This window comes from Mesoplodon bidens (genome assembly GCF_964165515.1).
Source record: "Mesoplodon bidens genome assembly, chromosome: X".
Taxonomy (NCBI): domain Eukaryota; kingdom Metazoa; phylum Chordata; class Mammalia; order Artiodactyla; family Ziphiidae; genus Mesoplodon; species Mesoplodon bidens.
Genome location: NC_138163.1, coordinates 124,401,077 through 124,415,357, shown reverse-complemented (window position 1 = coordinate 124,415,357; position 14,281 = coordinate 124,401,077). Strand labels below are relative to the sequence as shown.

Sequence of the window (14,281 nt, the reverse complement as noted above, 5' to 3'; positions counted from 1 at the left end):
TACTCCATGAAAACACAGACATAGCAAATAGATCTGTCTAATGTACTTGTCAAACGTGCTACCTCTTTTTATTACTACATAATATTTTATTAAAGAAAAAATCTGATGAAGTACTTTAGACAAATACAGATGAAAATATAGCTGTTACCACAAAACACGAGGCCTGGCCCAGCATTTGTGTAATATCTTTAATGGGCAATGAAAATGTTTCCACTCCTATATTGCTGGTGTGAGTATAAATTAGAATAGTACGAATCTGACAATAGCTATCGAATTTTAAACATATGTAGTCTTTTTGTTTGTTTGTTTTTTTGCGGTACGCGGGCCTCCCACCGCTGCGGCCCCTCCTGCCGCGGAGCACAGGCTCCAGACGCGCAGGCCCAGCGGCCGTGGCTCACGGGCCTAGCCGCGCCGCGGCAAGTGGGATCTTCCCAGACTGGGGCACGAACCCGCGCCCCCTGCATTGGCAGGCGGACCCCCAACCACTGCGCCACCAGGGAAGCCCATCCTGAAACATCTACACGCGCGTGGTATGTTGTAACCACCAGGATGTGCCCTGGCGTTATTTACCATCAGCTAGAATGCAAAACTGAAACCTAAATGTGCATTAGCAGGAAAGTGGTGAAATAAATTATGGCTCATCCATACCCGGAAATGCACCACCATGATATGGGAATATAGGGAATATCACGTTTTAAAAATCGGGTGGATCAGTGTGGGCTATATGAAAAACTGTCCATGATGTATGGATCATTTAAAAAGAGTAAGTTGCAAAATAACCAATCTCACCATATGATCTCACATATGCTTCTTCCCCCTATATATATGTATATTATATAATATATATATAATGGATATATGTATACACACATTATACATATATAACTGAGCTTAGAGAAAGGTATAGATGGACATCCATCAAATCATTGGTGATGGGAATACATACCAAGTTTGGGGGATTTGGAGGGACTTTCACTTTATTCCTTATCCACTTTCTTCATGGTTTAACTCATTTTTTCCCACAAGTTTATATTCATTCGTATATAAATACATATATATACACACACATGTATATATACACATATGTATATACACACATAGCTATACATATAATACAAATATATATATTTGGAAAACCCTACTTCCTTTCCTCCATCTGTGATTACACTCCCTCATATACTCCTGTAACTCAGAAGTTAGGCATGGGTGCCTGTTCTTTCAAGTACTACAATATAGTTGAGTCTCCTACTTGAAAACTGAATTTTTCATTAAATAATACAGAATAAAGAGAGAGCTGTTTATGATTGTTTTCTTACCATTTCCATGGGTGAGACGTGCCACAGAGAAACTGTCCTCTCCTCAGCTTCACTGTTTATAGGGACAAACGAAGGCTGGTAGACTTCGGTTGGTTCTATCACCAGAACCTAAAGGAAGAGATTTCTGTCATGTGTGGGAACATGCCACATAGGTTATCTTGCCCAGTGAGGAAGTGGGAAGCTCTGGACTCCACAGATCCTCTACGTGTACCTACTATGCAGCAACCCTGCTCTAGGACTGGTGGACACGGCGGCCCACAATCCCTTCCCTATGGGAGGTCTATGCTCTGATGGGGCAGATAGTGTAACTAACAGATAAGGGTATGCAATAAGGTAACATACAGACCTCTGAAGAAAATAAGGCAGGATAATGGTGAGGAAGGGGCGGGGGGCACTTCTTTAGACAGAGGGGCCAAGAAAGGCTTGCCTGAGGAAGTCACAGAGAAGAAAGAGGAAGGCTACAGTGTTTGAGAGAAATTAGGAAGTAAACTTGAGGACCCACAGGTCGGCACCCAAGTCGGCACAAGATGCGAGAGGATGAAGAGTGAGGTGACAGCCCATCAGTCCCATTTTATTCTGCTGGGGGAGAGGGAGGGGGGAAGGGGGGAGAAGGATGGAGAGACGGAGAGGAACGGGGTGAAGGCGGGGGACGGAGAGAGAATCAACTTCCAAAGCAAATAAAGCAACATGTTTATTGCTAAACTGGGGTAGAGAGTACACGAGGGTCCGTTCCATTATGTCTTTGGTACCTTTCAGTAAGTTTGAAATATTTCATAGTTCAAAGAAGATTTAAAAACGTATTACCCAGGCACAAAATCATTATCATCATTTCAAACAACGTAATCTTTTATTCGATGTTTCATGAAATTCTGAACACTGAATGTTCACAAAATCTTATGACATAAACACGAAACACAATTATCTGAAGTTATCCCAGTTTCTGGGATGCTTAGATGTCTTATTCATGACTCCTTATAAGATGACCATAAAATTGAAACGAAAACTCAATGAAAAGCTAAAAGCGATTTTGCTTTTCAATAACGTTTTAAAAAGTAATCAGTGGCATTGGAGGCAAACCGAAGCTCAACAGGAAAGAGCTGTGAATTTGAAAATTTTACTATTAGTGTTGCATTGTTGTGGAACCAAGTTTCTCCTCCTCAGCACTATGGACATTTTGGGCTGGATAATTCTGTGTTGGGGGCAGGAAACTGTCCTGTGCATTGTGGGAGGTTCAGTGGCATCCTTGGCCTCCACCCCACTAGATGCCAGTAGCAACACCTTTCCCACAATTGTGACAACCAAAATGTCTCCAGATGTTGCCAAATGGCCTCTGGGGGACAAAAATCACTCCTAGTTGAGAACCACTATTTTAGAGGATATAACCAGCTTTTTCTAGTGAGTTGATCTCTCGCTGGCTGATTCTACATAAGATTGATGGATCTCTTAACCTTTTCAATTACTCTAAGGGTTTCTTCCTTTCAGAGTATTCAATAATTAGATAGTACCAACCCCAGTTTCTCTTCTTTTTTTTTATCTTAAAAAAATGCATTTAGCATCTCTTACTGGAAATCTGAGTCCATTAGTAGTAACTTCATTTGTTGCCTCAAAAATTATATCTAACCAGAAGTTCAGCCGTTCTTGCCTCGGTCAATGTTCAATAATGGGTTTCTTGAAGCGCTGAATTAATAACAAGTTCTGAACTAATGATCGCAGGTACCTGGAAAAATCATGAGCACCAATAAATTAGATTCCCAAAGAAACGGAATTCAATTCTCCTCCCTTTAAAAGAAGTTTCCCAAAAGCCTTATTTCTTAAATTCGTAATGTGTAGCAAGTGCTTCTTAATAATTTGGCAGCCACATACTTAATTAAAAGAAACCCAAAGGGGGCAAAATAAGCTTGTCCAACAAACATACAACATGGCTTTTACCAACACTGGGCTAAACCTCAGTTTTGGTACACTGTTCAAAGCACAGACTGGCAAGCATTTGCTATCTTAATTAACAAGAGCAAGTGGTTGGAAGTTCAAAGCCACTGCAAAATGAAAAAATTTCAAACTCAGTGTCTTCTTCTTTTCTAACTACCCTTTTTATTTTGAGGTAATTATAGATTTACATAGTTATAAGAAACAATACAGAGAGATCCCATGCGCCCTTGGTTTATCCCAATGGTAACATCATGTAAAATTCTAGAATAATATCACAATCAGGATACTGACATTGATACAGTCAAGAGAGAAAATATTTCCATCCACAAGGATCCCTCATGTTTCCCTTCTATAGCCATGCCAACTTCCTTCCCATACCCATCCCCTCTTTGACCTCTGGCAATCACTAATATTAAACTCAGTGTACTTTCTTTCAAAAAAAATTAGATCTGACCTGGTAGATTTTGAATTTATAAGGTCTTCAATCTCACCACACCTTTACTATCTTTAGGCAAACTGAACTCTTTGAAAACATAGTTGCCAGGCAGTGGTGGTCACATCCTCTCTGGTAGTGAATGGGGTTGGTGGGGAGGTGCTTCTGCTGATAGTATCAGAGTATTATTTTGCCCTTTAAGGATAAAGTCTGGAGCTATCCTGGGAAGGCAGATCAGCTAGGCTCTGACTGGCTTGCTTGGGTACTGTGTAGTAAAGGATTAATTCAGCAGGACTGGGTTGTCCAAGTATACATTCCAAAGAAAGGTCTGGCCCTTGACTGGCTTCTGAGAGATCACTTCTAAGCCCTTGGGATATCCTGCCCGATAAGAGTCTACCTGGGGCCTTGTGCCAGGCCAGTTAGTTTATGCCAACAGTATGATTCATGGTGGGGACCTTGGGTCATGCTGTATCAGTGTGATCTCCAGAGAGGCTGGGGACTCAGTGACTAAGGTCAGCTACATGGGTGCTTCATGCCTACATAACTGACCCCCAATAAGAACCCTGGACACCAAGGCTTGGTGAGCTTCCCTGGTTGACAATAATTTGTACATGTTGCCACATATCATTGCTGGGAGAATTAAGCACTGTCCATGACTCCACTGGGAGAAGACAACTGGAAGCTTATGCCTGGTCTCTCCTGAGTTCTGCCCTATGTGCCTTTTGCCTTTGCTGCTTTTAATCTATATACTCTTACTGCAATAAACCATAACCATGAGTAGAATAGCTTTTCTGAGTTCTGTGAGTTCTTCTGGCAAATCGTGAACCTCAGGGTGGTCTTGAACCCACAACAATAGGTACCAACACTGTAAGTCAGTGCAGGTTCTGATGTAGTAGGAATGTATTCAAGCCTCAGGTCTCCTCTCCAGAGTCAGCTCTGTCTGGCTCAGATGCAACAATGCACCTTCAAATTAGAATTCTGCAAACAGCAGCCACTCCAGGAGGGCTGGAAGCTCAGCCTGCCTCTGTTCTCTCAGCCTCAGAAAACTTTCGAGAGGTTAATAGGGTTTCAGGGTCAAATTAAAGTCCTCCAGATGGGAAAGAAATATAGTCAAACTAGATATGAACGCTGAGATTCCTACCCCTGACAGTCCAGACTGGCCCACTGAGCTGAGAAATAGAAGGGGACAGACGAATACGGATCGTTAAAAGTAAAAAAATTTAAATTATGTAAGTAATCCAAATGCATTTCAGACAAATCAGAAAATAGAGTTAAAAAAGCAGATTACAAACTTCTTAATCTGCCTCCTCCCTGACACAGCCACTATCAACACGTTGGAGCAAATCCATGACTCATCATTTTTTCATTATACAAATATCTACTGAGAATCTATTATGAAACTAGAGCAATCAATAATATAACCACAACTCTAGTGGAGCTTAATGTCTATTGGGAAGTCAGCTATTGCCCAACCCACCCAGACCCTCCTCTGAGTCACATATGAAACAGAGGCTTTTAATTAAAGTGAGTCCATATAAAACAGTAGTTCTCAAAGTGTGGTCCCCAGACTAGTGTCAGCTTGTAATTTCTAAATGCAAATTCTCAGGCCCCACCCTAGACCCTTTGAACCAGAAATCCGAAGGGTTAGGCCCAGCAATCTGTGTTTTAATCAACACAGGTGATTCTGATAATGTCAAAGTCTGAGCACTGATATAGAAAAATATACCCTGCCTCTGGCTTTTCTTATTCAATGATAAACCATGAACACATTTCCATGTCTCTAAGTATTATTTCTTGTACATTTTAATGGCTGTATAATGTTCTGACCCAGGGCCACTGCTGGGCCACCATTTTCTTGACCATATCTATAATTGGTGTTTTAGTTCCAGTTTTCATTTGTGATGAAAATCATTTTCTTGGTGTACTTTTAGCTTTACTAACTGCTTTCTCACAAATGCACAATATGTACTGATACCCAAGAACGTTCTGCTCTTGAGGACCTACGTGGCCTGAAAAGATTAATAGGGCTGAGAGTTTTGTCTTGGAGACATAGCACGTAGGGATACATTCTGTGTGTGGGTGTCTGTCTGTCTGTCTGTCTTTCCCTCCTGTCACATAAAACCAAGCGAGGCCTCAAGAGTTGCTCTTTCAGCCCTAACTTTGCTTCAGTGAAGAAGTCAGAAGGAAAAACATAGCAATTGTTATTATTTTTGGCATTCACACCTTTTCCTCCTGGGGGAAACCTTTCAGAACAAGATCAAATATTGACATGGGTGATGAAAACACATAGACCTGACTCACCAGACTGGAGGTTTCAGTTTGAACAACCTCTCTGCTGCCTGGACAGCTTTCCCAACATCACTGGCCAACACGCTGACGTTGAAGAACTGACCCACATCACAGTAATTGTTCATTTTCTCCAAGCTCCCTTTTCTTCCCAACACACTGTTCAGCCGGACACCTTAAGAATTTGACTTTTAGATAAAGTTATGCAAAGTCTTCCTGGTTTCCACCATATGATGTAAAAGCCTTTAGAGGAGAAAACGGGCATTTTACTCAGGCTACTACCTCGGTGTGCCATCACACAGTAACTGTTCCTTTTGAAATATAATGTTGGTTATTTGGACATAATTTTTAATGCTGAACTTGTGTTACCAAAGCATATCAACATCTGCAGTCATAAACAGCTTTACCTATTTTCCTTAGCTCCATGGAAGTTTCAAATTGCTGTCCAGCAACTATCAGCAAAACTGCAAGGTTGATTCCTGAATAAAGAGATGGCTGGAGCTCAAACTCTTCGCAATACCTGTAATTAAAGAACCACCAAATTCCTATTATATCATTTTATTATGGTAGAGGGAAAAAGTGCAAATACTAGCACAAACCAATCTTCTCATGAAAATTTTTACTACTCTAATTTATTGTTTTACAGCTCTCCTCCAGCCGCCCATGCTTACTAACAGCCACATGTAGCAGTCAGATAGCTTCTTAAAAATGTCATAATAGGGACTTCCCTGGTGGTCTAGTGGGTAAGACTCCACGCTCCCAATGCAGGGGGCCCGGGTTTGATCCCTGGTTGGGGAACTAGATCCCGCATGCTGCAACTAAGAAGCAAGCATCCCACAACTAAAGATCCCGCGTGCCACAACGAAGATACAGCACAGCCAAAGTAAATAAATACATACATAAATATTTTTTAAAATGTCATAATAGCAACACAGTAAATAACACTAGAGAGTTTAAAAATCTTTCTTCAGAGGGTTTAGAGTTTTAAAATAAAAGCCATGATCACTGTATAAAGTAAGGAAACTATATTAAAGGGTACAAAAGAAATTTAAAACCTATTATAATTCAACTCCCAAAAGTAGAACACAATTTGATGTCCACATATCATTTTTAAAGTTATACTCCATTTGCACATTGAGCATTTTTTATTTCATGGAAATCACAACAGGTATAGGCTTTTTCTCTGCAGGCAGTCTGTTTGCTTATATCATGAAATGGAATTATTTTTTCATGTAATGAAGCAGTACTGCCTAAATCCTGGATCGCAAAGAGCAGTGGCATATAAAGTGAGAGCAGGGGGCTTCCCTGGTGGCGCAATGGTTAAGAATCCACCTGCCAATACAGAGGACACAGGTTCGAGTCCTGGTCTGGGAAGATCCCACATGCCACGGAGCAACTAAGCCCGTGCACCACAACTACTGAGCCTGTGCTCTAGAGGCCGTGAGTCACAACTACTGAAGCCCGCGCACCACAACTACTGAAGCCCACATGCCTAGAACCCATGCTCCGCAACAAGAGAAGCCGCCGCAATGAGAAGCCTGCGCACCGCAACGAAGAGTAGCCCCCGCTTGCCACAACTAGAGAAAGCCCACGTGCAACGAAGACCCAATGCAGCCAAAAATAAAATAAATAAATTTATTAAAAAAATAATAAAGTGAGAGAAGGGGCAGGGATCTATTACATTAGGATAAAGAACAAGATCCAAAACTGAGAATACCACTTTTATACCAAAAGGTTAACCATGCCATTTTTAGTTCTCTTATTTATTCTTTTTTCTGCGCATAAAAATTTTCTTTCTCTTCCATGAGTGAGTATGAACCTCATGATCAGGAAAAAAAGAAATTGATCAACGAAGTAATGACGTAAAAATTTCTTTTTGTACACCAGGTCTGATTTTATCAGTGTGACATCAAACACCAACAAAACATTAAATTGTGGAAGGGACAACTTATCAGTTAAATCTGACCATAAATCATAAAATCAGTTAAAATCTGATTTTATGAGCTTTGGGGCATGATACAAGTACTCTCAGAGGGACTAGAGGATATCAAGAAAGTCATTCCAACCCTAGTCAACAGAATTCCAATAAAATTGAAATCTCTCTCCCACTACCCCGGGTATGTCTTGGGGATTTTAAATTCCATATCCTACTGTATTTGATTTTTCTTTTACTATGAAAAGTTATCTGGGAAGAGGGCAGAGAGGGTGACTTCTCTGTGCTTCTTATTCACAAATGAAACAGGCCCAGCTTGGGGACAGACAAGTCTTGAACTCGGAGTCGGGACTGCAGTCCCAGGTTTGTGTCTGACCAGCCCTGCGACCTTGGACCAGCCCCTGCCTCTCTGAGCTGCGTGTTGCACATCTCTATCTGAGAGCAAGGTGACCCTCACGGTCTCACCGGAGCCATCATGCCCTGACCAGAAGACTACGCTTTATTTGCTCCTGTATCCACTGCCACGACCTTCTCAAGTGCATGCAGAAGGCTCCTCTGGCTTCCTTGAAGGAGCCACTGGAAGTAATTTCCTGACCTGGAGGTTGAATTCTTGGCCACGACCTTCTCTAGTGCATGCAGAAGGCTCCTCTGGCTTCCTTGAAGGAGCCACTGGAAGTAATTTCCTGACCTGGAGGTTGAATTCTTGGCCACGATGGTGGGAACACAGTTCCCTATTTTGGCTGTACCAGACTTTAATTTCCCTTCCTTTCCCTTCCCTTAAACACCCTGAGTGATTTCTCTTGAGCATACAGTGCACAGGTGCTACTGGGGATTAACTAAGACTAAAACAAGGTCCCCGCCCTCTAAGAACCTATACCATGATGGAAGTGATAATATCTACACACAATTAGTCAAAATACTATTTTTTCATGAGTGTGGTAACCTAAAACCACACAAATCCAAGTCTAGAGGGACTCACAGAAGACAGAGAGGCTTGAGATGTGGCATGAAGATGGACAGAATTGTAACAGTAGTGATTTAGAAAGGGAACCCCCAGCACAGAAAATGGCAGGAGAAGAGATGGGAGTTTGGGCAGCTCCTAAGGAACTTCAATTTACTTGGACATGTATCAGATAGTGGGAAACAGGGCTAGGGGCGGGTTGGAGAAAGTCTGCAAAGCACCTAGAATGGTGATCTAAGGGTTTGAAGTTTTATATAATAAGGAGTGGAGAGCCATTTTGGATCTTTGAGCTTTAGGAGGAGTAAGCTGTCAATCTATGAAGGACAGATTTTAGAGACACCAAGCAGAGAGCCTACTTGGGATACCGTGAGAACATTCCTGGCAAGAGAGTTAAAAAAAAATGGCGCCGATGTGGAGTGGTGGTGATGGGAAAGGATGGGTAGGGAGTGAGGGAAGACTCACAGAAGGACTGGAATTGGGAACTGACTGTATGGGGAGATAAGTGAGTGAAAGTTATCAAACATTAACCAAGTGTAGGCCTAGAAGGCTAAAGAATGGTTCTAAGAAAGCAAGACAATGGAAGCCATCCCTTGTGGAGAGGAGGAAACGACTTCAGCCTTAGACATGTTGAGTCTTAAATACCAGCACCATCTTGAGGTAGAACAGGTGGGCAAAGAGAGGGGTGATGTGGGGCCAAAGCTTAGGACAGAGGGTGGAATGGAGATCAACTAAAGGTTCCAAGGTGTGGGAGTGACTGGGATCACCAGGGAAAAGTGTAGATGGAGAGAAGAGGGAAGAGGACAAAGTCCTACGTGTATGGAAGGAAAACAAAGAGGAGGCGGGAGAGGGGGAGAGGAAGCAGTTAGAATTAAATGAGACTGCAGCAGCGATACCAAGAGCTCTTGTGATGGAAAGGGATGGTGTAGGCTGTTGGCTCTACCTTTAAAATATATCCAGGTTCTGACACCTCATCATTTTCATCACTACTACCCTGGTTCAAGTCCCCATCAGCTCTTCTCTGAATTTCTGCAGTAGTCTCCTAACTGTTCCCTGCTTTTGCCCTCACCCATGTGATAGATTATTTAATAACCACAAAGCCCTCCCATCCCACTATGCACATGCCTTTGCCATGTCTCCCACCCACAGGTTGGAGTCTATTTCTCCACCCCTTTGAATCTGGGCTGACCACGTGATTTGCTCTGACCAAGAACATGTGGCAGAACTGACCTTGTGTGAGTTCCTGAGCCTTAAGAGGCTTTCTGGCTTCCACATCCGCTCTCTGAGAATGCTGCCCACCATGTAAGAGAGCTGGTCTACCAGGATTAAAACTACCCGTTAGAGAATGGAGGCTCACCACCAATAGCCAGCACCAGCTGTCAAGTGTGTATGAGGCCATTTTGGACCTTCCAGCCCTGCTGATTCTCCAGATGACTACAACTTTAGGAGTGAGCTCAGCACTTAAGGAGTGGAACCACCAGAGGAACTGCCTGGGAAATCCATAAAATCATGAGAAATCATAAATCATTGTTTTAAGCCACTAAGCTTTGGAGATGCTTGGGTTTTTTTTTTGTTTTTTTTGTTTTTTTTTTTGCCAAGCCGTGCGGCTTGCAGGATCTTAGTTCCCTGACCAGGGATTGAACCCAGGGCTTCGGTAGTGAGAGTGCAGAGTCCTAACCACTGGACCACCGGGGAATTCCCAGGAGATGCTTGTTATGCAGCAAATGATAGCTGACACACCCCCTAAAATGTATTCATAACAGTGAGAGTACTCTGGTTAAAATGTATGTCAGATCTTGTCACTCCTCTGCTCAGAATATTCCAGCACTGTATCATCTCACTCAGAGTAAAAGGGTCTTCTTCTCTCCCATTTCCTGCCACTCTCCCCCTTGCTCCTGCCTCACCATCCTTGAGCATGCTCAGCATGCTTCCTCCTCAGGGTCTTTGCCCTTGTTATCCCCTCCTTCTGGAACACAGTTATCTGCAAGGCTCATTCCCTCATCACCTTTACATCTTTATTCACCTTCACTGACCATCCTATACGAAACTGTAGACAACTCCCAATCCTCCTTTCCCTCGTCCCTGATTAACTTTTCCCCCTCACCATCAGCTGACATCCTACATATTTTACTGTATTTGTTTGTCTGACTTTCCTTACCAGCAATGCAAGGTCCATGAGGGCATGGATTCGTATCTGCTGTACCTTTATCCCCACCATCTAGAAAGTTTCTGGCATGCAGTAAACCCTCAATAAACATTTGTTGAATAAATGAATGAGTAAGTAATGAAGAGCTCACTGAGAAGATAATGCTATGACAATGGTGGAACAAGGTTCTGGAAGGAGTAGCTGGGAAGGAGTGTGCTGAGCCTCCTCGCCCCTATAAATGAGTTAACTTGTGGAAAGAATGTCACCAGTAGAAAAGCCTGTTTCTAACGGTTTCCTTTTGGAAAAAGGGATCTGGAAATTCCCAGACCACATTTATGGCATTTTTTTCACTGCCAGCAAACAGGCAGACACACATATGTAGGGAAAAGACCTGGATCCTTAGCCTGTGCAATTCTATTCTTTGCAAAGATGCACATGCTACTGACTAGGGCTGAGGGTTTACCACTCGATGGCATTGTCTCAGCTGGCATCATCTTTGCAGTCCAAATCCAAGAAGATGTCCTTGTATATCCTCCCGCAGAGGCAGAACATGTTGGGGGCCGGGTGGTCACAGCTCTGCAGAACCTGGAGCATGACCTGCAGAGCCTTCTCATGATCGCCTGTGCTGTTTCTTCTGAAAGATTCGTGTGATAAGATGACAAATGTCTGAATCAAGACACGGGAGTATATATGCATTCATTCTGTGAAAGGCTGGTGCTTTAGCAGGAAAAAAACCTAAATTATATTTCATTTTTCATATTCAAATGAAAGAACTGCTTAAGATCCACACCAGTAAGTCTCATTCAATCATACTCTGTCCTACCTGATCCTTCCTCTTTAAATTAGACCTAGACTGTAGATGAAAGCACATGCAGATCAATGTATTTGGAAAGACAGAAACAAAATAATATGGCAGCCTCTTGTCGTTGGATGGGAGAGTAAGGATTTCAGAAGCTAAGCCTGAATCATGAGGATGAGACAGTTTGACACAAGGTTCTTTTGGAAAAGCGGCAGGTTCCTAAATTCAGAAAGACAAGATGAATTTAGAAATGTATCCTGGCATTTCTTGACCTGAAATGCCTTGCCATCTTCAAACGGGGATGGACTCTAGTAATTTAGTAATTCCTGTTATACCCATCGGAATAAAAAATTATTTATATATTCATAAATCACAGTCTTCTTTATTATTCCATTATATGGTAAAATTTTCATTTTATGTACAGGAAATGGATTCCTTAGACAGTTATTAAAATAATTTTTTGCCACAAAATAACTTGAGTTTGCGGCTGTGAAATATTAACAGTGCTCCTGTGAAGGTTTGGAAGCACAGGTCCATCAGAAGTGAGGACTGATTAAATCAACTATGGCTAATGATATTCATATTCATATTATAATATAAAATATTAAACATTATAAAAAGAAATGAAACAACATCTATGTAATACTGCTGTGGACAGATCTCCAGAATATCCTGTTAAGACAAGAAAGCAAGATGTTGAACACTGTGCAGAGAATGCTACCTTTTTATTAAGAAAAGGGGGGGATGTGAATAAATATATGCATCTGCTTTCATTTTTTCAAAATGGAAGATAAAACAAAAGGTAACAAAAATAGCTACTGATAGGTGGAGGGAAAAAACATGATGAAGGGGACAGGGACAGATAGAGGTCACACTTCTTGGAATTTGACTTTGAAACTATTGATACATAAGATTTTTACATAATTATAAAAGAAAATGAAATAATTTTTAAAATGTTGCCTAAAGGCACTGTTTGCCAATGAACATTCCGTCTGAATTTGCAGCTGGGACAAAACAAAACAAATGAACCTGTGCATCCGGTTGATGGCTTTACCCACAAAAGAGAGAAACTAATTTATCACATGGCTTAAAAACACAGCAATTCGACTGTATTTTCCTAAGAGGATATAACCTAAGGACAAAAATATAAATGCAAAGAAATCTTAAAAAGTTTCCAGTAATCATACTGTTAGTGATAATACTAATACTGGTATTTTGAAAACACTAATAATGGTATTTTGAAAACTGGTATTTTGAATATTTATATTTACAGTAGAGAATACAACAAACAATGATGTTAAATTAATATCACGAGGAACCAGATTTTTCAGCATAAGAGATACAAATACAAAATCACAGAAGTAAACATCCTATAGTCCTCAATTTGAATTGGGACATCAGTATGAATCCATGAGGTGGTTTCCCCAGCACTGTTTACCAAAAAGGCCCAAAGTAATGACCAACTCAGTAGCAATGAGAACCTCCAAGCCCTGACTGGGGTCTGTAAACATTATCTCTCACTAAAGAAACCAGGACTCCTTGAAAGAATCATTGATTCCAGATATGTCTAAGATGATCCTGGAACACCTTAACACACAAAGAAGCAAAGAAGCTACTAAACTCATATCAAAGACTCAGGAGCCAACCGGAATCAGTTTTTGGCCAAAGAGGGGACAATTTGAGCGTTAAGAAGAACAGTAACTATAAAGCATTGAAACACATCAACTATCACTAAAATTATGAGTTCATAATGATCTTATAAAACCTCACTGGTCACTCTGGGAGGATGCTAACAAACGAATTCATTGTTTTTGAAAATTGATCAAGGCAAAATTAAGCATATAGCTTCCTTTTCCCATATAAACTGTACACCAGGGTAACCAAGTCACTGATGAGTAAAAATTTCTCTTTATAAAGTATTTGTGCTAATAACTCAGGAATTAATTATAAAATTCAAATATCACTATTTTACAACCCCTAATGAAATAACGGATCCAGGCAATGATCGCAAGGGCCACTAACATCACAAAAAGAGAAAAAACAGATAAAGTACACAATCAACTATAAAGTATTCTTAAAAAAAAATCAAACCAATCTAAATAGATATTTCTCCAAAGACATATGGATGGCCAAAAAGCACATGAAAAGATGCTCAACATCACTAATTATTAGAGAAATGCAAATCAAAACTACAAGGAGGCATCACCTCACATGCATCAGAATGGCCGTCATCAAGAAGTCTACAAACAATAAATGCTGAAGAGGGTGTGGAGAAAAGGGAACCCTCTTACACTGTTGGTGAGAGTGTAAATTGGTACAGCCACTATGGAGAACAGTATGAAGGTTCCTTAAAAAACTAAAAATAGAGTTATCCTATGATCCTGGAATCCCACTCCTGGGCATATATCCGGAGAAAGCCCTAATTCAAAAAGATACATGCACCCCAATGTTCATTGCAGCACTATTTACAATAGCCAAGATGTG

The 14,281-nt window shown here is 41.2% G+C and overlaps 1 protein-coding gene across 1 annotated transcript in view; it reads right to left on the bottom strand.

The window, feature by feature from the left end:
* Positions 1 to 14,281, bottom strand: part of MAP3K15 (mitogen-activated protein kinase kinase kinase 15) — a gene marked incomplete at its 5' end in the record, with an annotated part of 161,540 nt that overhangs the window by 48,449 nt on the left and 98,810 nt on the right. The window contains 7 exon segments of the mRNA XM_081223135.1: positions 1,317 to 1,424; positions 2,880 to 2,963; positions 2,967 to 3,033; positions 5,977 to 6,136; positions 6,369 to 6,481; positions 11,462 to 11,478; positions 11,482 to 11,632. Coding sequence (XP_081079261.1) covers positions 1,317 to 1,424; positions 2,880 to 2,963; positions 2,967 to 3,033; positions 5,977 to 6,136; positions 6,369 to 6,481; positions 11,462 to 11,478; positions 11,482 to 11,632 — 700 coding nt within the window.